This window comes from Hemiscyllium ocellatum, chromosome 3 (assembly GCF_020745735.1).
Source record: "Hemiscyllium ocellatum isolate sHemOce1 chromosome 3, sHemOce1.pat.X.cur, whole genome shotgun sequence".
In the NCBI taxonomy this organism is placed as follows: domain Eukaryota; kingdom Metazoa; phylum Chordata; class Chondrichthyes; order Orectolobiformes; family Hemiscylliidae; genus Hemiscyllium; species Hemiscyllium ocellatum.
This window is the reverse complement of record NC_083403.1, coordinates 75,978,487-76,006,280: the sequence shown is the minus strand read 5'-3', so window position 1 is coordinate 76,006,280 and position 27,794 is coordinate 75,978,487. Positions and strand designations below refer to the sequence as shown.

General features: G+C 39.5%; 1 protein-coding gene across 1 annotated transcript; it reads left to right on the top strand.

The window, feature by feature from the left end:
* Positions 1-13,889: 13,889 nt before the first annotated feature.
* Positions 13,890-27,794, top strand: echdc1 (enoyl CoA hydratase domain containing 1). Its single transcript, XM_060821217.1, has 6 exons — positions 13,890-14,016; positions 15,592-15,826; positions 16,661-16,803; positions 20,960-21,012; positions 24,503-24,583; positions 27,076-27,794. Exons 2-6 carry the CDS (start codon positions 15,604-15,606, stop codon positions 27,479-27,481), a joined length of 906 nt encoding a protein of 301 aa, XP_060677200.1. The 5' UTR covers positions 13,890-14,016; positions 15,592-15,603; the 3' UTR covers positions 27,482-27,794.

The window sequence follows — 27,794 nt, the reverse complement described above, 5'->3', positions numbered from 1 at the left end:
GTCTATTACCCAGGATTATATATCAGAGCATTTCAAAAACAAATGGTAGAATCTGTTAGGACGGGCTACCGTCCCCGTGTTCGTTTGAAGGAGAGGAACACTGGATCTGATTCAAAATATAAGCTGGTTTAATGAGAGAGAGCCGTACAATATACAGTGAGGTGTTTTCTGCTCACTGGAGAAAGCGCCTTCTGATCTATTGTTCTCTTTGTCTAGCTTTTTAGCCCCTCGCATCCCAGTGCTACATCCTTATTTGGTAGGATACGGTATACTCTTATGGGATTGGTCCCAAAGCTGATAACATTCTGTTACCTCAATATGAGCTACGTGCAATCTAACACGGTTCTAATGTCCTGTTATCTCTCACCCTCCCTGGGGCCTCTTCAGGCTATGCCATCAGCTTTTCAGTCTGTTCTTAGTGTAACATAATGGCTTACTGTTGTCTAGTGAAGCTAACAAGTTCCAGACTTGCTAATACTACCTTACGTGAGCACTACCTAACAATAAAGTTTCTTACACTGCCTAACCTTAATAATGGATCCCAACACTCTCTCCCTTGGCCTCGAAAGAGGCCACACAAAATACAGCAGTTCGCATGCAGCAGTCAGGACCCGGACGGTCGGTGAGCGCCCCTCCGTCGATCATTTGCAAGACCGACCATTTAGCTAAACCCGGCTTGTCTGACTCTAGGGAGACATAGTTATAGGGGATAGGAGTCCCTAAGCAGCATACAACTACACAAAGCATTTCGCGCCGCAAAATCCCTACTCTATGCACCTCTCCAGTTCGCATACAATCGTTAAGGCACGAGAAGCAGTGAAATAATACATAACAGACATAAGCACTCAAAAGTTGCAAACATATACAAAAAGCTATCTCAAAACCAACAAAACGATTACTGAGTATGATAACAAAAGCGAAGAGAACCAGAGGAAAACACAAAGTGGATGAGTTAGGACGCCTGCAGAATGAAGGTCTGCTGTCCAAAGAACACCCAATTATACAACCTCCCAGTAAAATCGGTCGTATTATACCATGACATCTTAAAATAAATTTTCAAACTACTGACATAGTGTCAAATCTTTTTTGCAATAGGATTCAATGAGCTCTCCTTCCTTCCCAAAGGTTTGTTGTTAAGTCGGTTCTGGAAGATGACACAAAACTGGCATTTTCTTTTGTCAAAAATACAGTGAATACAATGTCAAACTGCTGGGTCCACGATTTTCCTTATATCAAGCTGCTTTGCAAGCCAGAAACTTGACCAGATTCCCGACACGGATACAAAAGCCAGGCATCTGTTAAAACCACATGACCACAGGCCATTATTCTGAAGGTCAATGCACGACTGTGCCTGTCTTAGGTTGTCCCTCGCTCGAGGAATCTTACCCGTCATTGGCTAACCAGTCACCTTCACTTGACCAATAAAAACCCACATCCATTTTACAGCTGTCAAGTACGGACACGGGCAGCGGTAACTGGCTTATCATTGTGAACAGTGGCCGTCGAGACCAATCGAAGCCACTTAGGAATACCAGATGATGGCTAGGAATCTCTTGAGTGAACAATAGTCTCTTGAGTCTCGAGGCATATAGCACTTCACAATCTCTAACTGCAGCATAAAAGCACAAATTTACCTGTTGTCAATTTGAACGGGAAAGAGAGAAGGAAAAAAAAATACACAACTAGGGGGTCTCTGCACCTCAGCCCTCACATTCTGAGGCCCTAAATGGGAAGCATTAGAAATGAGAGATACAGTTATAAAGTAAAATCATAAGTTGTCCCGCGCTTCTCTCTCAGGCATATCTCTTCCATTCCCTCTGATACCGATCCCGTAATCTTTCCTTGGGGTGCCCCCATCACAGGCTCCTCCAGCACCGCTGCCTGGTATGCGGGTGGGGGGTTATCCTTTCCCGTCAGGGCATGGTCGATCGTTCGTGTCACAAGCGTCCTGATACATGGTATACAACAACAACCACAGGTAATAAAGACAGCAACAGAGATGCATAAACCAAGGGCCAGCTGTCCCAGCACAGTTCCCCATCTACCGAATGTGCTATTCAGCCAATCTATGACTGGGCTTTTTAACCCCTGACTGCTCAGAAATGATGCCAGTTGTTTTTCCCCTCCCTGTCGTTATCAAAATCATAAGAGGAATGGCTCTTTCTTCCCTTTATAGATCAGGACACTCCCGCCCAAAATGCCCTATCCTTCCACAATAATGGCATCCTGCCTGTGGAGACCTTCGTCTCTGCCCCTGTCGCTCAATCTCTCTATCAAATGCTCCTCCATGTCTCTCCCTACTCCCTTTCTTCTCTGCCCTACATGCTATCACTCGCCGCTCCGGTTGCTCACTTTTGGCTGCATTCTTCTCCTAATTACCTCATCAACCGCAGCTACCATCATTTACGCATTCTGCTCCTGTCACTCGCCCTTTCTCTCTTTACAAACACTTTCTGTGCCCCTCCTAACAATGCGTGATGACAAAATGTTCAAGAACAAACCTTTCAGCTCAGTGAGTAAACTTAGAACCTGAGCTACATATCTTCTCAAAAACTGCAAATACACCTCCTTTCTGAAAGATAGTCCTAATTTACTAAACTAGGCAAGATTCACCTGTGATCTGTTGTTGAATCTCAGAAGAGATTAGCGTCTGGTATTTGTACTGTAACCCATACCCATTATCCATTCACAAATTAATTACAGACCCATAAGCTCCTCCTTCAACAGGGGTAGGGTCATCTTCCAGTTTTTTGAAATCTTGTACTAAATTCATATCCAGTACTTAATAGTGAACAAGGGGAATAAGTCCCTTACTCTTAACCACAACTAAATTTAGTGAATGAAAAAGCTAAAGTTAATCATAGCTGTCTTTGTACAGCCTACTAGGTATGTGTCCAGATGCTTATTAACGAAGACCTGTTCAAAGTATTAAAAGGTTTTAGCCACCATCAGATCTGCATAATTGAAAAAATGAAGAGAAAGTGCTTGACTTGAAGTCTGTAGGAATATAAATGCAACATTTTAGTACATAGTGTTATATTACCAATATGGAAAAGTCTATCTGATTTCTTATCTCATCTTTCCTAGAACCGTCATAACCAGGTTTGGAATTGTGGAATTAAAATTAGGTGTTTGACCACAGTTGTTTTAGGAATTGGCACAAAATCTGTGTGACCAGGACTGAATCCCTCCTGTTAGTGAATAGCTGTGAAAAGTACTATAAAACAACCAGAAATTTAAATCCAGACTTTGTAATACAAAAATATAATATTACTCTATCATCCAAGCATTCTTATTCCTCTTCAGAAAATCCCATTTCCCTCTAGAACTAAATTTCGAATCAACCTTGTGCAAATAAATCATTTAGCAAAATTGATACCATAATGATTTCATTCACTGTAGAGTGCGAAGCTTGAATAGATAGAGTTTCAACACCCATTCCACGCAATAAGCTCAGCTCAGAATCTAAGCAAAACCGATGGCAGAATATTGGCATTTCAAAATCATTGATTACTGAGGCTAAAGCAGTAGCACGATGGATCATGTAAAAATGCTTGCCTGCAGGTGTTAGAAAAGACAGACATAGAGACCTACTAAACTTCCCCCACAAAACTAAATATTAAATTGAGAGAAAAAAATGCTGTTTGATTATTTTGATGAACTGTGAACAACTCCGGATGGTGCAAATGTCTTGTTAACACAAACAAAAGATACATCATTCCAGTCACTTTATGTGAATAGCCTGATAATTATTTACAATGTGGCGAGAAAATACAAAAAATAACAAAACGCATTGAAGTAGAAGACTATCTGGAGAGGGAGGGAGGAAAGAACAGCAGCAGGTTTCACTTTCCGTAACACAATGCTTTCAACAGACGAGCGCTCTAGTATCCCCATAGAAGTCTCCTTTTTTCCCTAGTAAATAGTATATTTAAATTAGACATTAAACCAGCCCACATATACATACTGGGTTTTTATCATAGATTAATCTGTTCTGAAAATCCTATCAAATTCTCAACCAAGACCGTTATTTCCTCTTATATGTTCCGACCTCCCCACTGGTGAGGGGGACACAGACTCACCTAATCTCCTCGTCTCCTATCGGTACTTTCCAAAGTTACAAGTCATTACGTTCTTCCCTTTTCCTTTATTCTGAGAAATATTGCAGTGTCCTTAGATTCCCATATCCTTAAACACCAATTTACCAATTCATGCTTGTCTTACTTTAATGCCTGTAACTAACTTGTAAGCATATTTATATATTTACGTCCATTTATCCAGTATTCAATTTTCAAAATGTAAAATGCATACAGTTACCAATTTTGAAGACCATTGTGATCACTAAGTTTTAGTTCCCCATTTCAGATCCAAAATTAGTTTTCTTAAGTACTGCTGGTCAATCATTTCCCAATTACAATACTTTAGGTCGTAAAAATAATCAGAGCTGTCTTACAACAATTTGTCAATTCAAGTTAAAGACTTCTAACGCATGCACAATGGTTGAATCCAAGGTCACAGATAATAACCATGGAAACTTTCGTTTTTTACAATTACCCACTGTCGAACGAAACTTCGACTGTCCTTTATATATTGCTTTTATGTAAAAATAAAAGAGGTTAGTAAGAAAAGTAGTTAGGGAGTCATGACTCATAAAAGAACAGAAATTAGTAGCCTTAAAAAATCATGTTAAGCTCACATAAAAAGAAATCACTTTAAACAGCAGTCCTGGAACTCAAGCTCTAGAAACAAAAAAAAAACAAGAATTCAATCACCAAGCAAACAGATGCATCTAAATCATGTTAAGTTAACATAAAACGAAATCACTTTAAACAGCAGTCCTGGAACTCAAGCCCTAGAAACAAAACTTACTCATTCAATCACCAACAAACAAATGTGCATTCAAACCAAATCACAAAGGGTTAAATGTTTTGCTAGCTATACATGCGCTCTCTCTCTGTTTGCACAGTCCTTTGTGAATCTCCTTACCCCTAACCCTTATTCCTCGCAATCCTTCTATCTATCCTTCTCTCTTGGTTTCTCTTCCCTTTGTCTTCTTCACCTTCCCTTTTGCTTTATCTATCTCTGTTTGTTCTGAAGCATCAGTTTGTTATTTTGGTTAAAAGAAAAATTAACTCTGTCTGCAACTTGACCATGAAGTCACTGTCAACATAATACTGGGTCCAGGGCACTACATATTTTGGCTCTATATTGTTTTAATTTTAAAAATATCTCAATGTCGCTTATACAACTGTGAATTAAACTCAATGGGAGTTCTCTAGCCAATCAGAGCCCTCCACTGCTGAATGGGAGTTCCTCGTCCAATAGAAAAAACACACACACACACCTGGCTGCCCCAGCCCATTGGGGAAAAAAACCACAGAAATTCACACCCACTTGAGAAAAGCAATCAAACTGCCGGCTGTGCAAACAGAAACCCCTTGAAAAAAAATCATTATAAACCACAAGCAATTTCATCCGGTGACAATGGAAACCAGAGAGAAAAAAAATTGGAAGTCAATGACTGCCCAGACCATGCAGTATTTATACATTAAAACATATTCACAATTTATTTGGAAGTTGTACTTGCTATGAACTGACACAGGGAGGACATAAAAGGGAACTTTATAGGTTCAGGAATTATACCAAAGTTCAAAGGTTTTTTTTCTTGTAATGTTTTAAAAACTTTACTCACGCAAAATAGAGCGTCTGAGCTATAGCCAAATCCCACAATACAAATACTCTAATCTCTGGACTAGAAATTGCTTCGCTTATAATCCTTATCTGCAGTGACTGCAGCTTTAATATTTTATTTTGAAATTGAATCAACAATTAGTAATTTAGAACATTAATTATTAAAATCAGTTTGTATTTCATCACAGATTACTAAATTCCATATTAATTTAGTTGCATTATTGTCTTTATTCCTACAATATAGATATTTCAAGCATTTTGGACCCTATCCAATAAGATGCACTCTAAACAAGATTTTTTTTTTGAATATTAATTTGTTTTCCGACGTGTTACCTGGTGTGATAAATTTTGAGCACGATTACCTGCTGTCTCTTCTATATTTATAAGAACATTGGAAGAGTTGGATGGAAAACTCTTTTTCTACTAGAACATATTCAAATTCACAAAAATTGCCAATACAAATAGTAATAAGTTTTACTTGGTATTTACATCATTTGTTATTCTAAATATGTACATTATGTATATCTGTATTTACAAGAAGGTTTATACAAGGTGCATAAACCGCATCTCATCAGGCTTTTTCAAAAAATGCATAATCTTAGGGTCATGGAAATGAGAGATTCCTCGCAATCCCCACCTGTACTCCTCGGAGTACAATAAATCTAGTATTCCTTACATTTTTTTTTATTCTTTGCCGAGATCCAAAAACTCTTTTCTGCCTCTCCTGCCCTCTGGGGTCTTCTTTCATAACACCTCATTACTCTTTCACTTGCATAGTTGATTTAAAAGCCGGCCCCCCCCTTGTTTCTGTTTCTATCTTTCTTTGTCACTATCTCCGTCGTTTCCCACTGTAAGCTGTTGTCAAAAATAAATTTTCCTGCTGTCCACCTTTTAATACTTGCATTTAAACATAAAAATTTCTCCCAAAAAAAATGGGGATCAACCTTATCAGATACCACCTAATCTTTTCTCCCTCTCTCAATATCTATTAAAATTCTATCCTGAAAGAAAATCACGTTAAGCATTCATGAAATTATAATCAAAAATAGCACACTGAATCAAATGACAGACAACAAGTTTTAAACATAAAACTATTACCAAACAGATGAATTCAAGCCAAAGCACAAAGTGTTAAACTGCTTGTTAGCTGAGAATGCCTTCAGCCAGTCTCTCTCTTTCACACAGACACACTGCCGGCACATCAGCATTCACTCTCTCTCTCTCTCTCTCTCTAGGGCAACAATGCAAACTTCTCCCACAGACTTTCACACACAAACTCATCTTCTCTCACAAACTTTTACAAACACAGAAATACTTATACACACATACAGACGTTTACACACCCAGAGACTCTATCTTTCTCATAGACAAAGTCCCTCTCACACACACATACGCACACACACAGTCGCTCTGTCCGTAACTGTGTGTCCGTCTCTGTCCCCGGTCCTCTGTCTTTTGTCTCTCTCTCCACCACGGAACTCCTGGGCGTCGGGCGCACGAATGCACCACCTCGACTCCTGACAAAGCCAGTCCCGATCAGCGCTGTCCTCTGGTCAAGGGAAGTATATATTTTACTCCCCAGTCCTTAGTGCAGGAGGGAAGCCTACGCTTTACCCAACTTCATCTTGCGCAGGGGGAAGCCTACGCTTTACCCGACTTCGTTTTGCGCGGGGGGAAGCCTACGCTTTACCCGACTTCGTTTTGCGCGGAGGGAAGCTTAAGCTTTACCCGTAACAATACTTTCAGCGCCCACCTAGAGGACTTTTTCTCTTTAAAACACTACCCACCTCTAGGACTTCTAGTGCCCACCTAGAGGACTTTTTTTCTTTAAAACACTACCCACCTCTAGGACTTTCAGTGCCCACCTAGAGGACTTTTTTTTAAAACACTACCCACCTCTAGGACTTTCAGTGCCCACCTAGAGGACTTTTTTTCAAAACAATAATACTCACCACCCCTAGGACTTTCAGAAACCGCGCGGCCGGGATGACCCTTCACCTAGGGGACTTTTCTTCATAAATAAACGGTCCGAGTCTCTCTCGGGCTGCCAAGCCCACAATTTCGGTTGGCAAAGAGTTGTGAGACGCCGAGCAAATAAGAATTTAGCGTATTCAAATCCCTACTGGAGATCTTTTTTGAAAAAGGCGCCTCCGAGCCTGATTAGAAGTGGCCGGCCGTTCGGCGACCTCTCAATCCCTGCCAACAGGCGTGTCTCCACTCCCTCCACACGTTCGGGGTCACCAAATCTGTTAGGACGGGCTACCGTCCCCGTGTTCGTTTGAAGGAGAGGAACACTGGATCTGATTCAAAATATAAGCTGGTTTAATGAGAGAGAGCCGTACAATATACAGTGAGGTGTTTTCTGCTCACTGGAGAAAGCGCCTTCTGATCTATTGTTCTCTTTGTCTAGCTTTTTAGCCCCTCGCATCCCAGTGCTACATCCTTATTTGGTAGGATACGGTATACTCTTATGGGATTGGTCCCAAAGCTGATAACATTCTGTTACCTCAGTATGAGCTACGTGCAATCTAACACGGTTCTAATGTCCTGTTATCTCTCACCCTCCCTGGGGCCTCTTCAGGCTATGCCATCAGCTTTTCAGTCTGTTCTTAGTGTAACATAATGGCTTACTGTTGTCTAGTGAAGCTAACAAGTTCCAGACTTGCTAATACTACCTTACGTGAGCACTACCTAACAATAAAGTTTCTTACACTGCCTAACCTTAATAATGGATCCCAACAAATCTGACACAGTCAGGATGGATTTACAAAAAGGAAATCATGCTTGACAAATCTACTGGAGTTCTTCAAAGACCTAACTAGTAAAGTTGATCAGGAGAGCCAGTGGATGTGTTTATTTGGACTTTCAGAAGGCTTTTGACAAAGTCCCACCTAAGAGATTAATGTGTAAAATTAAAGTACATGGAATTGGGGGGTAGTGTAGTAAAATGGATAGAAAATTGGTTAGCAGACAGGAAACAAAGAATAGGAATAACTGGGTCTTTTTCTGATTGGCAGGCAGTGACTAGTGGGACACTATGAAGATCAGTAAATGTACCCAGCCATTCACAGTATGTTAATAATTTAGATGAGGGAATATCTCAAGATTTGTGGATGACACAAGGCTGGGCAGGTGAACTGTGAGGAGGATGCTAAGATATTGCGGTTATTTGAATAGCTTGAATGAGTGGGCACATGCATGACAGCTTAATGGGGATAAACGTGAGGGGAATGTTCAACAAAATTCTGCTCTCCTCGTGCACCAGTCACTGCAAGTAACCGGCAGATACAGCAAGCAATAAGTTGGCAAACGAGTACAGGATCAATATTGTCTTGCTGATGTTACACAGGGCAATGACGAGGCCACAACTAAAATATGGTGTGCAGTTTTGATCTCTATATACTTATAGAGACAGACAGATGTACGGCATGGATTCTTCAGTCCAACTTGTCCATGCCGACCAGATATCCTAAACGAATCTTGTCCCATTTGCCAGCACTTGGCCCATATCCCTCTAAACCCTTTGAACACCTATACACATCCAGATGCCTTTTAAATGTTGGAATGGTACCAACCTCCACCACTTTTTCTAACAGCTCAGGAATGCAGCAAAGTTTAAGTGAGTCAGAACCTTCTGAAACCTCCAATGCTGAAGGATTTTTTTGAAGGTTCCAAATGCAGAGTAATTGCCCCAAGGAAATACCAATTTCTTGGTCACTTAGGATTTCTACACAGTCCTGGTGCCCACAACCCCTATCTATCCTACTGACATCTAAGCAGGAATTTCTGAATCAGTTTTCCTGTGAAGTGCCTTCAGGGATCTCATTATGTTAGTGATCATATTCAAGTTATCATTTCCAAGGGTTGATTTTACCTTGAAATGGTCTCTATCCAATGTGGCATTATGCTGTTTCATGCAGTTTGAGAAGGAATTGTGTGGCATATGAATGTTTGGCGCTACTTTCCCAAACACTACCAATTAGAGAACCGTTAGCTGTATGAAACACATAACCACCACTTGGCTAAACAATCAGAGGTGTATTGCATGACTATCTATACCAGTCATTTAAAAAGTGGTTTGATGTCTGGAATAAGATCAAGAAATGTTGGAAACAATCACACGAACTTGATTGAAAGTTTTGAAGAAGTAACGAAGAGGATTGGTGAGGGCAGAGCAGTGAACCGTGATCTATATGGACTTCAGTAAGGCATTTGACAAGGTTCCCCATGGAAGACTGGTTAGAGTCATAGAGACTCATAGAGATATACAGCATGGAACAGACCCTTCGGTTCAACTTGTCCATGCTGATCAGACATCTCAACCCAATCTAGTCCCACTTGCCAGCACCTGGCCCATTTCCTTCCAAACCTCCTATTCATATAACCATCCAGATGCCTTTTAAATGTTGCAATTGTACCAGCCTCCACCACTTCCTCTGGCAGCTCATTCCATACATGTACCACCCTCTGAGTGAAACAGTTGCCCCTTAGGTTTCTGTTATATCTTTCCCCTCTCACCCTAAACTCTAGTTCTGGACACCCCACCGCAGGGAAAAGACTTTGTCTATTTATCCTATCCATAGTTAAAAATCACACAACACCAGGTTTATAGTCCGACAGGTTTAATTGGAATCACTAGCTTTCGGAGTGACACTCCTTCTTCAGAACAACCAAGAAGGAGTGGCACTCCACTGGTCACAGGCCTCCAGTCTGGAAAACTAGTGGGCGGTACGGTGGCACAGTGGTTAGCACTGCTGCCTCACAGCGCCAGAGATCCGGGTTCAATTCCCGCCTCAGGCGACTGACTGTGTGGAGTTTGCACGTTCTCCCCGTGTCTGCGTGGGTTTCCTCCGGGTGCTCCGGTTTCCTCCCACAGTCCAAAGATGTGCGGGTCAGGTGAATTGGTCATGTTAAATTGCCCGTAGTCTTAGGTAAGGGGTAAATGTAGAGGTATGGGTGGGTTGCGCTTCGGCGGGTCGGTGTGGACTTGTTGGGCCGAAGGGCCTGTTTCCACACTGTAAGTAATCTAATCTAAAACAACCTTCGACCACCACTCTCTGCCATCTACCTTCAAGCCAGTTCTATATCCAAATGGCTCGTTCTCCCTGTATTCCCTGTTTCCCTCTTAAGTATACTCCTACTGCCTTTATACTCTAAGGATTCACTCAATCTATCCTGTCTATACTTGACATATGCTTCCTTCTTTTTCTTAACCAAACCCTCAATAAGAACAGCAATGTTTTTCAAAGGAAATGCTGAACATCTACTTTTGCTTGGCTCCTGACTTGAGACCAAGGTTTCCTTATGGTTTATGACTTTTTCATATGTTGTAATGCACTTTGAACAAATTAACTTGATTTTATCAAAATTACATGAGATTTGAAATGCTTTCACCAACAATAGAACCTGTCAGGGCAAGAATGCTGCATGTAGGCATGTATCTGCATTCTTTTGCCACAATATTTGCTCTGTGGTATAAGGGAATGGGGCAAGATTCTGAGAATCAGATCCAGCCCACCATTTTGAAAGATCTTTTAGCTGCACCCAACTCCAGACAGAGGCATGAAAACACAGAACTTTGCATCTGTCAGCATTAAACAGTAAGTTTTGAAACCATTACGCCATCTGCATCTACTCCATTGTTTCCGCAAAATTTGAATTTAATTGAAACTAGCATTAGTTAACCAGTCTCACTCAGAACTTTATTCGTGTAATTAATGCAAACTGATGAAGATTCTTTGATCACGTATCTGATTAGGAATGCCAGCAAAGAAACAAACCCTACTCCTCATCATTGTTCTCCTTATCATTGAGACATCCCAATGCTCCTTACTTATTAAATCATGCATAGCAATTCCAAATATTCCATCCAGTTTACCAACTGTCAACATAATACATTAACAAAGACAAGTTTGGAAATGCTTTAAGTCTAAAATAAAGAAAGTAGAGAAAGTATACATCAGGCTTATGTCTAAAATCAAAACCTTAATACTTCAGTTGGAAACACTTTCAAAACCTTAAGTGTGAAGAGATTAAATTATGAATGTCAAACTTCACTTTTTCAAAAACTGACAGACCTCTGAGTATTTCCAGCTTTTTTTGCTTTTGTATTAGTTGGATATAAAGTAACCTTAAAAGCAGTGCTATTCTGCATTTAAGTATAACAGCACAAAAATAACAAGTAAAAAGAGAAAAGAAAATAAATTACACAGTTTTCTGGTTTTGCGCCCAATGCTTCCACCACTGCTATGTTGTGAACCATGATGCCATGGTGATATTCAGACCACGCCGTTGGTTTATCATCTACGATTATGATACACCGTAGTTTCGGAACATTAATTAGGATTTCCTTTAGCTTTGTTTGCAGTAGTAAGGTTAGATCTCTTGGAATACAGGAAGAAGTAGCCATTTGGATACAGAACTGGCTCAAAGGTAGAAGACAGAGGGTGTGGAGGAGAGTTGCTTTTTAGACTGGAGGCCTGTGACCAGTGGAGTGCTACAAGGATTGGTGCGAGGTTTCCTACGTTTCTTCATTTATATAAATGATTTGGATGTGAGCGTAAGAGATATAGTTAGTCAGTTTGCAAATGACACCAAAATTGAAGGTGTAGTGGACAGTGAAGAAGGTTATTAAGAGTACAATGGTATCTTGATCAGATGGGCCAATGGGCTGAGGAGTGGCAGATGGTGTTTACTTTAGATAAATACGAGATGCTGCATTTTTGAAAAACAAATCAAAGCAGGAATTATACACTTAATGGTAAGGTCCTGGGCAGTGTTGTTGAACAAAGAGACCTTGGAGTGCAGGTTAATAGTTCCTTGAAAGTGGAGTCACAGGTAGAATGAAGAAGGCATTTAGTGCTTTCTTTTATTGGTCAGAGCATTTAGTATAGGAGTTGGAAGGTCATGTTGCAACTGTAAAGGATGTTTATTTGGCCTATTTTGGAATATTGCATGCAATTCTAGTCTTCCTCCTATCGGAAGCATGTTGTGAAACTTGTAAGGTTTCAGAAAAGATTTACAAGGATGTTAGCAGAGTTGGACAATTTCAGCTATAGGGAGAGGCTGAATAGGCTGAGGCAGTTTCCCCTGGTGCGTCGAAGGTGACCTTATAGAGGGGCATGGATAGGATAAATAGACAAGATCTTTCCCTGGGCTGGGGGAATCCAGAACGAGAGGGTATAGGTTTAGGGTGAGAGGGGAAAGATATAAAAGGGAACTAAGAGGCAATCTTTTCAAACAGAGGATAGTCCATGTGCGGAATGAGTTGTCAGAGAAAGTAGTGGAGCCTGATACAACTGCAGCATTTAAAAGGCATCTAGATAGGAATATGAATAGGAGATTTAGAGGGATATGGGCCAAGTGCTGGCAAATGGTACTAGATTAGGTTAGGATATCTGGTCAGCATGGACGAGTTAGACTGAAGGAAGGGTCTGTAGACTCTATGAGTCAATTTCTAGTGATTCATGGAAAGAGACAGAGTGAATGATTCAAGTCAGTAATCTTTGAACAGAACTAGAAGAAATTTGAAATTTAAAATAAAAGCAGATATTGTGAGAGAAACTCACACTTCCTGAAGCATCTGTGGAGATGTTAAGTTTGCTCCTTTCTCCAAAAATATTGCCTACCTGTTGAGACTTTTCCAGCACTTTCACTTCTTATTTCAGATTTCCAGCATTCACAGTATTTTGCTTGGATTTGAAATTAGAAATTTTAACGCTTAAAATAAGACGGATTGCAGTAAGAGTAGAATTTGAATGGACAAAGGAGAAAGGTCTGTTCGGATGAAAAACAGGTTCAATTAAATAAGAAACGGGATGACAACGTAAAGCATAGGGGCAAGGACGATTAGTGGTAAATGGGTAATAAAAGCTTGAGTGGAGACCTGCAACTACTTTCAGCAGAATCAGCAGCAGCTGTCCCTCAAAATAGCGATGGTGGGTAGGATCTGAACAGAATGTAGAGTCCGAGGATCTGGTATTTCTGATATGATGATGTTTGGAGAATGTCAATGTGTCAGGGCTAATGCCAGTCTCTGATTCACAGCTCAGTGAGCCTGAGAAAGAAAGCAGTGGAACATCACTGGCTTTGTGGCGTCACAATGACATTGTCCTACGCGTTCCAGAGAGCGGAACGTTATTCCGAGGAACGTTCGATCAGCGCGTGTGCTTCTTCCGGGTCACTGTTGTGTGTGGGAGACTGGAGCTGCTGTTAAGTGCAAATATTAGCATTGGGAAGGAAAGCTCAATAAATGAGCGTTCAGATTGCGAAGGGATTGCACTAAAATTGTACTTTTATAGAGTGCGGTACTTCGTCCGAAAGAAGGTGATGTTTATACGGAACAACCTCTGTTGAGCATCTGCAGTAGTACTTTTGCCAGTATAACAACGTGTGAAAGAAAGCAGGCCTCTCATGTTATTTTGAACCTTTAGCATTGCTGGACAGATGAGAATGTAGTATACCGTAACAGTTTGCACTGCACCTTTAAAGAGTTGTTTCTACCTTTTGTATTGGGTGTTGAAACTTTTCCATGTTGACGAAAGGTCCATAACATATTTCGTAATTGGTGTTACATTCGTTCGACAGCTCCTGGAATCTCGAATGAGTGTGTTTACATTGGTTGGCTGGATTTCCAGGCATTAATAGTCTGAAACAGCAAATATATAGTTTTCCCTTAGCAGTTGCATTTTGAATATTCGCAGTATGTAGACTGTTTGTACTCTTACTAAACATTGATGCATTTTAATTTAGGCTTATAAAAAAATCTCATGGAGTTCTTAAACTGTTTCCAAACTGAACTGTTGTTGAATGACTTCGCGTAATTTTTCTGGTTGAATTACACGAGCGTTGTTTCAAAGCTTTGAGATATGACCATGAAATAAATTCAGATCTGTGCTTATTTAAATATAATTTGACAGTTTTCTACTTGCATAAAAATAGTTTGCATTTATTGCTTTCAAGAGTCTTTGTATGATATGTTAGCCTTTTACTCTGGATTTAGGTAATTGCAGCCAGTTTAAACCGTGTCCTCGCGAACTTGTGCGCACTTCTTTCCTAGTAGGGGTCCTTTAGGAGTATCCGGGAATAGGGATTCTAGGCCAATTGCAATGTCCGTCCTCTGCAAAAGGAATGCAAATTAAAACCGGGCAAGTACTCCAAAATACTCCTGCATATCGAATATAGCTATCCTATAAATAGGAAATGAGGGAAATAAATTGGGGAGATTAGTGATTATTGTTACTTAAGACAGCTGTCCTTATTACTCGTGAAATTGTTTCATGTCTTTGCAAACAATGAAAGCTTTGAACCGTCGATGACAAAACTTTATATGCACGTTTTTTTCTAACAGTTCTATTTGAGCTCACTTGTTCGTTTCTCCAAATTTTAGAGGCGTTTCTCTGATTTTTCTTTTAACAAATGCAGGCCTAGGTTTCGTAGTGCTTGACAAGTTGTAGTAGGTACAACCTTTGTTTCCTCCTGTTCTTTGAAGGCAAATGTTGTCTAAAGTTTTTTCATGCAGAATTGGTAATGCTTACTGGTGATTAGTGTTCAGTTCCATTCACAATTCCACAGATAGTAATGCAAGCTTGTATCTTTTGTACATTGGTTCCTGAGCTGATGAGTGGCAAATAATATTTGTGCCACAAATACTGTATAAGGACTATTTACAACAAGAAAGCATCACTGCCTCCTCTTGAAATTCAGTAACACCATCATTGCCCAAAACTTCCCATACTGACTACAAATTCAGACCTATTTGTATTTAATATTGAATTTGTTCTGTAGCACCTTGCAAACCCCTAATCTCTTAAGAATGTAAATTCAATAAATATGGGTTATGAAAAATAGCTAGAGGAAATGTTTTAAAATAAATCTGACATTGTAAAAACTTACTTTCAGTGTCGAGTGCAAATGGCGATGTTCTGCATCCACAAATGTCTGAAATGTGGTTTAAGGAATCAAACATTGAAACAGAGAGGTCTATCTGTGTACACGTCTGTTTATAGAGTGAATGAAGATGACATAAAGGAAAAACTTCAACAACATCCTGGTGGATCCATTGATTTGCAGAAAGATCAAAATGGAATTGCTAACCTGATTATTAACAACCCTGAACGAAAGAATGCATTTTCTGGTATGGTTATCTGCTAATCAGCACAGACTCAGTAAACAGTTCTTTGGCACTTATTTTTCCAGGGGAAGAAAACAGTTCCCATTAATTTTTTTTATCTTAAGAATGCTTTTTGTATAATATTGAATGAGTTACTGAACAAATGATCTATATCAAATGGAAAATGGAAGTCAAAATCCAGTAGTTGAATTAATTAGATGCTAACTGGTTGTCTTAATTAAAAACATAATCTATTGGCTTCTGTTAGCTTCGGACTAGACACAGGTTCACAACACATTGAAAAGACCTTTTGAGATTTCTCTCCAAAATTTCATGATTAGCATTTCTTTCCTTATTTAATTTATTTAAGAAATGGTTTGAGGTTTGGTCAAAACTTGCATAAGGTTATGGAATGTCATTGGCATGATATTACTGAATTAATTCATGAACAATGCACTGCTGAGATTTCATCCTTTTCAATTTAGACTTACCGGATTGGTGGGTGCGTGCACAGACTGCTAATAATTATTCCATAAAGATACTCCTGTTTAGATAAATATAGTGAATTATAATGAAACCTAGACCAATTGATGCTAAGTGGAAAATTGAAGTTAAATTCCAAATATAAATTAGAATTCTGTTCAGCATTTAGTTGCGTACAATATTGCCTTGATGTTACCTGATTCAGTTTTATCACTTTATTTGGTAAGATCAATTTAATAATTGATAGAGAGAATCGCCAGATATGTTTGAATACAGTAATCACTCTGACCATGTTTGGAAATCATTAGTGACACATTTTTGATGCACAAAATCCCTTTTCCTTTTACAATTTTTTTTATCTTTCTCTTTTATAAGGAACAATGATGTTAGATTTCCGGGACAGGGTGGAGGAGCTAGAACACTGGACTAATGGAAAAGGTCTTATAGTGAGAGGTGCAGAGAATACGTTCTGCTCGGGCTCTGATCTAAGAGCAGTTAAAGCAATGTCAAACCCTGAGGTAGGTAAACAAATGAGGAAATGACTCGTGGCTTGTTTCATTTCTGATAAGTTAGTTGGGGATGGGGAGCTTTTACTAAAAATATGTTTTGAATATATAAACTCCTCATGCTTCACTCTATTGGGAGTTTTATACGTTTTTCAGGGTAGATTTTCAGTTTCTGTTTCTCCATATTTATTTGCTTTGACAGGATTGTTGTACTTCTCAGAATTTATTGTGAAACTGTGTAGTTTAATGACCCTCTGCCACTTACAGTACAAATAATAAAAAGTACTGATTGGAACACAGTTTGTTCTAAATTTGATTTTAATATTGCCAATGGATTTGAAATTTAATACACTCACTAGTTTGGACGGATTCTGTTATGATAGTTTCTGAAGAGTTTTATTCCACTTTTGGAATAGTGTGTGCAAATCTGGTCTCCCTCCTATCTGAAAGGTGTTGTGAAACTTTCAAAGGGTTCCAAGAAGACTTCCAAAGATGTTGCTAGGGTTGGAGGCTTTGACCTATAGGGAGTCTGAATAGGCTGGGGCTGGGTGGGGAGTCCAGAACTATAGGGCATAGATTTAGGGTGAGGGGGGAAAAATTTAAAGGGACCTAAGGGCTCACTTTTTTACACAGAGGGTGGTGCGTGTATGGAATGAGCTGTCAGAGGAAGTTGTGGATGCTGGCACGATTAGAATATTTAAGAGGCAACTGTGAGGGTATATCAACAGGAAGAGTTTAGAGGGATAGTGGCCAAGTGCTAGCAACATCTAGCAAATGCTTTCCATTTTCAACACTATTTTGCATGTTCTAATCCAAACACAGATTTGTACTGATTATTGTCTGCATAACACTGAACTTCCTTTAGTTTTAATTTGAACAATTTTGAGAAATGATGTGAAACAAAGGTGCAGTCCCTCCTATATTGCCTTTTGGAAAACCAAGTTTTCTGGATATTTTTATAAATTGCCAAACACTGGGTCATTTTAATTAAGTGCCTATTCAACTAATTATTAGCTTCCTGCAGTGGTCATCCTGTGTTACGGGTGCTCCCAGTAAGCCTTGACCCACTTGAGACTCAATGCAAGTTAGGTCAACTGATCAGTCAGTCAACGTGGAGAAAGAAGTGTGTGGTGCTGGAAAAGGACAGCAGGTCAGGCAGCATCCAAGGAGCAGAGAATCCTGCTGCTGAAAGGCTTATGCCAGAAATGTTGATTCTCCTGCTCCCCTGTTGCTGCCTGACTGGCTGTGCTTTTCCAGCACCACAAACTTCGACTCTGATCTCTTAACATCCACAGCCCTCACCTTTCTCCTCCCTGAACATGGAGAAAGTTGTGAAGTTTCAGTTGGTTCCACTGCATGTATATGAATGAACTGAGTGTAGTTAATAAGATAGGTGAGTGACAGGTGCAGATTTCCATGTGGCAACAATGGTGACATGGCTTGAGGAACAGCAGGACTAAGTGTTAAATATTCCTGTTACAAGTATTTCAGAAAACAGAAGAAAGATGAGGGGATTTATGTAGGGAGTACTAAGGAACAAAATTGCATTGTTTGCTGTAAGCTGTAGATGACCACCAATGCAGAAGGTAGAGGAACAAAACTGCAAAATGTAGAGACGTGTAAACATAATCATATTGGGGGACTTTAATTACCCACCTTTGTACCGGGATAGTGGTAGTGAGGGACAAACATTCCTTGATTGTGTTCAGGAGAATTTCTGTCAGCCATGTGCATCCAGTCCAGCTAGAAATGAGGCACTATTAGACCTGGTTCTTGGGAATGAAGTGGACCAAGTGCATAGAGTCCGTCAGGGAACATTTAAGGGACAAATCATTGTATCATAGAATTAAGAACATTGGTGGAAGATAGCATGAATAACTTAGAGTAAGAATAATCGATTGGTAGAATCCTGACTTCAATGGGGAAAGAACTAAGCTGAGTCAGACTCCAACAAGAGGTTGGCAAGAGAAGCTGTTAAGCAATGTTCTGTATTCAAAGAAGAGAAGAACTGGCAGCTAACATAAAGTAGAATCACAAAGTCTTTGAAAGGCACGTAAGTTGTAAAAGATGGTGAAAGAAGTAGTAGACTAATTAGGAGCCAAGTAGGAAACTTGCAACTGGAGTTGGGTGCATGGTTGAGGTATATTTTGCATCTGATTTTACCAAAGGAAGGAAATATTATCCAGGCCACAACAGAGCAGGAAATTTTGTTTTTGGAAGGTTCAAAATTGACAAGGAAGGATTGGATAAGCCATTAGTACCTCAAGTTGATGAGGGATCTGGATCAGATGAGATGATCCAAGGATACTGAAGTAAGCAAGTTGTAGAGGCACTGACAATAATCTTTCAATCTTCCTTGAGTACTGGAGAATTGCAAACATTCGGCCCTTGTTCGAAAAAAATATTTGTAAGGATAAACCCAGTAATTGCAGATTAGCCAGTTAGACTTCGGTGATGGGGAAGACTCTAGAAGCAATAACGTGTTCTCGAATTAAGTCATGTTGACAAATGTGGGTTAACTAAGAACGGTCAGTATGGATTTCTTAAGGAAAAATTATGTTTAATTCATTTACTGGAGTTCTTTGAAGGAGGAAGAGAGAGGGCCGATATGGGTAATGCTGTTGATGCAGTGCACGTAAACCTGCAAAAGGCATTCGCCACAAAAGACCTGAGAAAAATTGTAGCTATCGACTGGCCTTGAACTCAATGGAATTTAGAGGTGGGGTTCTCCATAGAAACGTATAAAATCCTGATGGGACTGGACAGGTTAGATGTAGGAAGAATGTTGCCGATATTGGGAAATCCAGAACTTGGAGTCATAGTATAAAAGAGCAAGCCATTCAGGAATGAGATGAGGAAGAAGTTCTTCACTGAGTTGTGAACCTGTGGAATTCTCTACTATAGAAGCTATCAGGGCAGGAGGGAGCTGGGCATAGCCCTTGCTTCTAAAGGGATCAAGGAGCATGGAGAGAAAGGAATGGGATACTGAAATTGCATGATCAGCCATGATCATGTTGAATGATGGTGCAGGCTTGAGGGCCAAATGGCCGAAAGGGACTTTAGAACATTGTAACAAAATTTGCCGAGTGAAAGAAAACAGAAGGAAACTTATTTTTTGGGCTTGAGGCATGTTTGTCAATGTTCCACAGTGGTTACTTGCTTTTTCTGAAATGTTCTAGATCTTGGAATGCAGGGGAAAATTTTAAAGTTTGTGCATGGTACAAAACTTGGAACAGTGTAAAGGAGGTAGACAGTGTGGAATTTCATAAAGACATCAATATGTTGGGAGAGCAGGTTGAGAGATGGCAGATGAAGTTCAATAGAGGATTGAAGTGAAACCATTGTGGTAGAAAAACAAGGAGAGGCGATCTCAAATAATACTTACTACTGTAAAGGGTGTGCAAGAGCAGAGGAACTTGATGCAGCTATGCATAAGTCACTGTGGATGGCAGGATAGCTAGAAGTAGCAATTAATAAAGCATGTTATATTCCTGGTTTTATTAATAGGGGCACAGAGTAAGGAGCAGGGATGGTTCTGTCAAACCTGCATTCTGGTTAGACCTCACCAGAGTATTGTAAACAGATCTGGTCACCACATAATGGGAAGGATGTGAGTCATTGGTGCAGAAAAGATTTACAAGAATGGTTCCAGAGATGGTAAACTTCAGTTATGAAGCTTGTTTGGAGAAGATTAGGAGAAACTGTCCTTGCTCATAAAAGATTCAATAATGTGACAGCACCAATTTTTAAAAGTGATTTGCAAATGAAGTAATTGCAACATGGGAATAAAACTTCCACACTGCAAGCGGTCTTTCTCTGAAGGAGGAAGATGGAGGATCGCTTAATCAAATTGTTCAACAGGGCATGAGATGATTATTCAAATAGAAGAATGTGCAGGGTTCTGGACAAAGTGTCTTTCTTCCATACCAAGTCACAATAGTTGGTGCAGACATGAACTGCCTCTTTCTATCCTTTTATGACTGCTCCATATTGTTTAAAAAATACTGGAAGATCCAAAATCTGGGGCAGGCTATTCCAAGGTTTGAGACACTATACTCATGCTGTGGAATTTTTCTCAAAATAGTTAAATAAGCATCAGTGGAATGAGTAGGAATCTTGCTGCTTAAAGATAATAATTAGAAATTAAATCTTCTGCATTTCTTTTTAGGATGGGTTGAGAATTTGTATGTTTATGCAGAACACCCTGACAAGACTTCTGAGGTACTGATATATAATTAAAATGTGATACAATGTCTCTATTAATAGAAATCAGAACAAATAATAAAATGCTGGAAGCACACAGATCAGTCAGCATTCTGCAGAATGAACAAGTCAATGAATAATGTGTCCTTCATCAGGACTGATCAATCCTTAGAAGGAATGTATTCTTGAAACATTAGCTGTTCTCCTCAGACTGCTTTTTTAATATAAATGTTTAACAATTATAGATTTCTATAGAACTAACTGTGAAGTCATTCCAGTTTTTGGAGTTTATAACAGTTTGATTTCATTTGAAATTGGCTATATTTTTACATTTGAAACTCTTGAACTTTTTAAAATTGGAAAGATCATAACGCAGCTTCACATTGAAAGTATGTTTCGAAATATGTATATTTGAATGGAGAATCAGACTGCTGCTTTTACCTTCACTTTCATCTGATATAGAAAATAAGTACAGCTAAATTGTTTTCCTTTTTGGTTGATGTTAGAGTTTTCCTTCTCTCAGGTATACCTTTTTAAACATGTGTTGCAATATAGATTGCTTTGTATTCATAAAAAATAAACTGAAAGCTGCAATCTCCACAACCCTCTGGATTTTGTTATGGTAAAAAATAAATTGCAGCACCACTGTATATAGCAAGATGCTAATAAGTCAATTTCTGCCATCTAGTGACAGTTGGAGGCTATTTTATTTTTAAATTGCAGGGGGGAAAAAAGTATTGTCCCTTATTTTCTAATGCCCATTGAATTAACTCTGCCATTCGATAATGGTTGATCTATTTCTCAAACCCATTCTTCTGCCTTCTCCTCAAAACCCTTGATCCCTTGACTAATCAAGTGCCTATCTATCTCGGTCTTGAAGACACTCAACGTCTTTGCTGCAGAAGGCTGTGGAGGCTATGAGTTGTACAGACTCACCAGCCTGACTCTTCATCTCAATTCTAAAGGGTCTCTTCACTGAGATTGTGCTCTTTGGTCCAGTCTCTCCAACTAGTGGAAACATCTTCACGTTCACTCTATTCAGGCCCCCTCAGTGATCTAAGTTTCAATGGTAGGCCCTATCCAATCCATCTAACTCTAATAGAGTACAGACCAGGCCTCCTCCACTGTTCCTTATGTGACAAGCCCTTTGTTACAGGGATGATTCTTGTGAACCTCCTCTAAGGCTAGCATATCCTTCTTTACATTCTATATATGAACCATATATAGCCTCAACAGTCCAGCCCTGCTTTTGTGTTCTCATCCTCGTGAAATGAATGCCACCATTTCATTTGTCTTCCTGTCAACTGAACCTGCATGTTTAGCTTAGAATCCAGACCCAGAACACTCAAGTCCCTTTGTGTTTCAGATTTCTCAAGTTTTTCCACATTTAGAAAATAGTCTGCACTTCTAATCTTCTTATCAAAGTGCATAATCTCACACTTTCCCACATTGTATTCCATTTGCTATTTCTTTCCTCCTCCTCCTCTTTCCCACCCCTTAGGCTGTCCAATTTCCACTGCAGCCTCTCTGCTTCCTGAAACTCCTGTTCCTCCTGTGTCACCTGCTAGCTTAGCCACAATACCCTCAGTGCCTTCATTCAGATTATTTAATGTACAATGTGAATAATTGTGGTCCCAACACTCACCCCTGCAGAACTTCTAGTCACTGACTACTATTGTGAAAAAGATCTCTTTATCCCCACTCTCTGCCTTCTGCCAGTCAATCTTCTATCTCTGCCAGTACCTTGCCCTAAATGTCAGGGGTTCTTTATTTAGCAGCTTCCTGTGCAGCACCTTGTCAAAAGGCCGTCCAGAAATCTAAATAGATCACGTCCACAGGCTTTCCTTTGTCTAACTTGCTCATTACCACCTCAAAGAATTCTAACAGGAACTCCCCTGTGCGGACTCAGCCCTATATCACATACACTTTCAAGTACTTTGAAATCTCCTCTTTAATAGTGAACTCTAAAATCTTAATGATCAAGGTCAGGCAAACCAGTCTATAGTTTCCTGTCTTCTGCCTCCCTCCCTTCTTAGCCATTTTCTTGTTCTCCAGGGCCTTCCCTGACTACAGTGATTCCTGGAAGATCACCACCAATGCCCCTACAATCTCTTTGATGCCTGGCATGCAATCCATCTGGACTGGTTGATTTATCCATCTTTTAGACCTTTTAGCTTTCTCAGCACCTTCTCCTTAGTAATGGCCATACTAACTTATGCCCCCGATTCTCCAAGTTCTGGTATGCTGACGACGTCTTCCAATGTGAAGACTGATGCAAAGAATCTATTTCTGTTCTTTTGTGATTGTTCATTATTTCTCCAGCCTTATTTTCCAGTGTCTATTGTCCACTCTTACCTCTCTCTCTCACCTTTCATATATAGCTAAAAAAAAACTTGTGCAGTCTTATTTTGTTACTGGTTATAGTAAAGCAAAATTGCCAAATCATTTGGTTTTTAAATTCTTCTGCTACCTTTCAAAGTTAAATCATAGAATTGCTACAACAGTGTAGATGCAGACCATTCAGCCTATTGAGTCCACACCTACACTCTGAAGAGTATCCAACCCAAATTCCTGTAACCCTACATTTCCCATGTCTAATCCACCTAGCCTGTAAACACTAGACATAACGGGCAATTTAGCATGGCCAATCCACCTAAACTGCACATCTTTGAACTGCGGAAGTAAACCAGAGCACCTGGAGGAAATCCAGCAGAAATGGGGAGAATGCGTGCTAATTCCATACAAACAGTCACCCAAGGCTGAAATCAAACCCAGATCCTTGGCATTGTGAAGCAACAGTGCTAGCTACTGTGCATTAATGTCTGTATCTACAAGTTTTTATTGATTGCCAAAGTCTCAGTAACTTTTTTTAAAATCTCAGGATACTGTCAAAGATTTGTTTTATAACCTGAAATATTTTTCTTTGAGTAGTTTCAGTAAATCATTGTACTATGGATAAGGGGAAAGAGACAATGATCTTTAAACTAGCAAACACAAGGGGAGGCTATTGGTATTGTTGCTGGACTATTAACCCAGCAATTCAGATAATGTTCTCAGGACCAGGTTCGAATCACACCAAGACAGTTTGTAGAATTTGAATGCATTAAAAATCTGGAACAAAACCTTTAATCAGGACACAGTTGCTGGGGAAAAATCCATCTGGGTCATTAACGTCCTTATCTGGTCTGGCCTACATGTATCTCCAGACCCACACCAATGTGGTTGTCTCTCAACTGGACAATAATGATGGCCAAGACAGGGATGGTGACATTCCTGTGAATTAATTTTTAAAAAAAAGTTCTGCTTGATTTTTGATCTCTTAAATGAGGAACTTAATTTTTGACTTTTTTAATTTTGTGGGTTGTATTGTATTCCATCCAAACTGTTCTTCTGTTAGAGATGTTGAATTACAAGTGAAATTATTGCACTGACATGTGATTAATTGTAATTGACTTGGAATACTAAATGCGTCAGATATCTATTAACCTTTCTGAAATTCCTAGTGCAGACTACCTCTGATTAGTGTAGCATTAGTCCAGGGGAAGGCACTAGGAGGAGGAGCAGAACTTACTACAGCCTGCGATTTCCGGTAAGTTGTTAAGCGAATTTTTTTTTATTTTAGCTTAAGCAACATGAAGTACTAATTGATTTCCAATGTTACACTAATTTCTCTAAGTTAAAGAACACTTTAGTCTTTTAGAATTTTTTTTCAACTGTGTAGTCAAGGACATTTTTGTTTCACGACTTGGTTCGCTGCTTTTCAATTCTGTTCTCTTGAATGAGAGCATAGGCTAAATAAATAGTGATTTTAATTCTATTTACAAGGCAAAACATAAATTAAAGATACTTCATAAATTAATGTTTTTCAGCATTTGCTGATTTTTGAAAGTCCATTTTAACAACCATTTTAAAAAATAGAGACCTTCTAAAATGGTGTAGAAACTAGACATTTAGGAATAATTGTGTGTTTAGTACTGAGATTATGTAGAAAATACTGGTTTCACATTCTAATATTTCAATCTGAGTGAGAATTTGTGTAGAGTGGTACTGCCTCCTTTTGCATCAAGCATAAATTTTCTTCTGAAATCTTTTTGATACATGAGATATATAAAATGCTGGGGAGGAAATTAATTTTGAGATCATGGTGATTTATCACTTGTATGATTTTTAAATGTAGGATAATGGATAGGTAGGAAGAAATTGATTGATTGTAAAAGTTAGCAGATTTGACAGGAGGGAGGGAGTACTGATGTCACAGTCACAGCTATAGCTAATTTCTGGCTTTGATTAGGACATGTTTTGTGGCAAGGCCAAAGTAGATTGGAGACGTTCAAGCATCGGGTGTCTGGAAAGATGGGTACGGATTTACTTGGGAAGTTATAATATGTTCGAGGAGCTGAAATTTACAGGGTCAAATGCATTGTATGGGATTTTTGACTGTGGGTATGAGTCAAGTTAATGACTGCAAATCATATAATCCATACAAGGTCGAAGCAGGCTATTGCTCATCGAGTTCACACTGATCCTCCGTATCCCACCCAGAGCCACCAACCCCCCACCCTATCCCAGTAACCCAGCATTGCCTACAGCTAACCCACTTAGCCTGCACGTTGCTGAAAACTGTGGGCGGTTCAGCATTGCCCATCTACCTAAACTCCACGTTTTTAGACTATGTGGAGGAAATCTGAGTACCCACGCAGACACTGGGTGCATGTGCAAACTCCTCACAGCCAATCACCTTAGGGTGGAATTGAATCGAGGTTCCTGGTGCTGTGAGGCAGCAGTGCTAACCACTGAGCCATTGTACTGCAAATGGTAAAAAAGTGTTCTTGATTATCTCCTCAGCACCCTTTTATAAGCAAAGGGAGGAAAGCACTTAAATGATTTTTGTTTACAACCCCTTTTACAGTGGGTCTTGTGTCTTTGCAAATGACAAACAACAGATAATATAAGCATTTACAAGTACAGAATACTACCTGTTAAAATATCAGGTAATCAGTCTCCGCTTCAGGTTTCTTTGTTCCATTGCTAGGTCCCTGACCCAGGACTTCTTTCATGACTGTTGGTCCTAGGTTCTTGCCACCAATCAACTTTTTTGGTTGGGGGTTAAATGCTATTTCCAAATCCACTCCCAATGCTTAGTCATCTTCAGATGGCATACTCTTGCCCAGTTCTGCTGCCATCACTTCCAGATGTTTCCAAGGCCTGCTTCTGTTGTTTGGTGATATCCTCATTTTACATTATCTGTACATTCCATTCTTGGAGCCCACTTCTCGCTTCCTGCAGGCTCAGTAGTTTACATGGTTTGACTATTTTACCCAGTTTTTTTTAATGTGGTCAAGTTGTTGAAGTCTCTAAGTCCACGGTCTCTTTGTTAGTATCAAGGACAATACCAAACTGAACATCATTTTAGTATCTCAAAGGAGAAAGGATGGATGAGGTATAAATTTAACAGATTATAAACATTTATATTTTGAGCTTATTCAATATATAATGTGACAACAACATGTAGGGACAGAATCTGCTCTACTGTCTAAATATAAAGTGGAAGAGTACAAGTGACTATCAACTGCTGGCAAGTTGTAGAAGTGGTGTATTTTGTCCTTTTTTTTTAAATTTTGGAGAAGCTTTAAGACAAGTAAATAGCTTGTGCGACCCTTGTTTTTATTATAAGTTAGAACAAGAGAAGCAGCATAAATGGGTGGAACCAGGCTCCGACAGAACTGGGTTTTGGTTCAGTTTTCAGTTGTTGGGGTTTGAAGCTGGTTGTGCAAGTTGCCATATCTATTTTACTCAATTTGCCTTTGCTAAGGGTGTGTTTGTGGGGAATGTTATTATATTGGAACAGTTACATCAATTCTTCTTTAACAGGGTGTAAGAATAAACAAAATAAAGTACAAGGTGTCTTTTGTTTAAAGCCTAGTAGCGTGACCAATTGAATTACATCTGGCCACAGTACCTTACATTTGCCTTTTCAATAAGACAAAAATTGAGATCTAGGTTATCTCTTTGATATATCTAAAAGGGGTTTGGTCTGGTCAGTAACTATGTACTCATTGACTTGTTTGCTCATTTTACCAGGCTCATGACTTCAGGAAGTGAGATTCGCTTTGTTCACAAACACATGGGATTGGTACCAGGTTGGGGTGGAGCAACCAGACTGATTAAATTGATTGGCTATCGGAATGCTCTTAAACTACTGAGCAGTGCCCAACATGTGAACCCTGCAACTGGTCTGAAGATTGGTCTTGTTGATGAAATTTTATCATCCACTCATGAGGGTAGCTGCCTTGAAGAGGCAGAAAACTGGCTGAATCAATACACAGGTGGATCCTCACAAGTCATTAGAGCCATTAAAAATGTTGTAGTTTCAGGGAGAGAACTGTCACAAGAAGAATCACTAAAGAATGAAAAGAGTATATTTGGTACGCTCTGGGGCTCTCATGCCAATCTGAAAGCTTTGGATCAAAATATCAAACATAATTAGTGTCAATCCAATATGCAATGGCCTCAATTAGCCTCCACTATTGTTTTGTATGAGCAAGAGCCGAATTTGAAACCTGCTGCCTTCCACATCAAATTGTAGACAAAATATAATGTTTCCACCTAGGATGAAGTGGCATTTTAATTTAAAATGTCTTGTATGTGTGACAAGTCAAAATATGCCTATAGTTCAAGAATTACTTCAGACTGTAAAGTACTGAGCTGTCCACAGAATGTATAAAACACTGTGTAAATGGTTTTGTTTCTTTCAATCAAGTCTAAGCATGAAACCTATTGTATAATGCATTTGTGTCTAA

Coding starts and splice junctions, on each gene's coding strand:
- echdc1 (XM_060821217.1), top strand. CDS start 15,604: ATGGCGATGTTCTGCATCCACAAATGTCTGAAATGTGGTTTAAGGAAT. Junction 16,804..20,959: donor AAGCAATGTCAAACCCTGAG/GTAGGTAAACAA, acceptor ATTTCTTTTTAG/GATGGGTTGAGAATTTGTAT. Junction 24,584..27,075: donor ACTACAGCCTGCGATTTCCG/GTAAGTTGTTAA, acceptor TCATTTTACCAG/GCTCATGACTTCAGGAAGTG.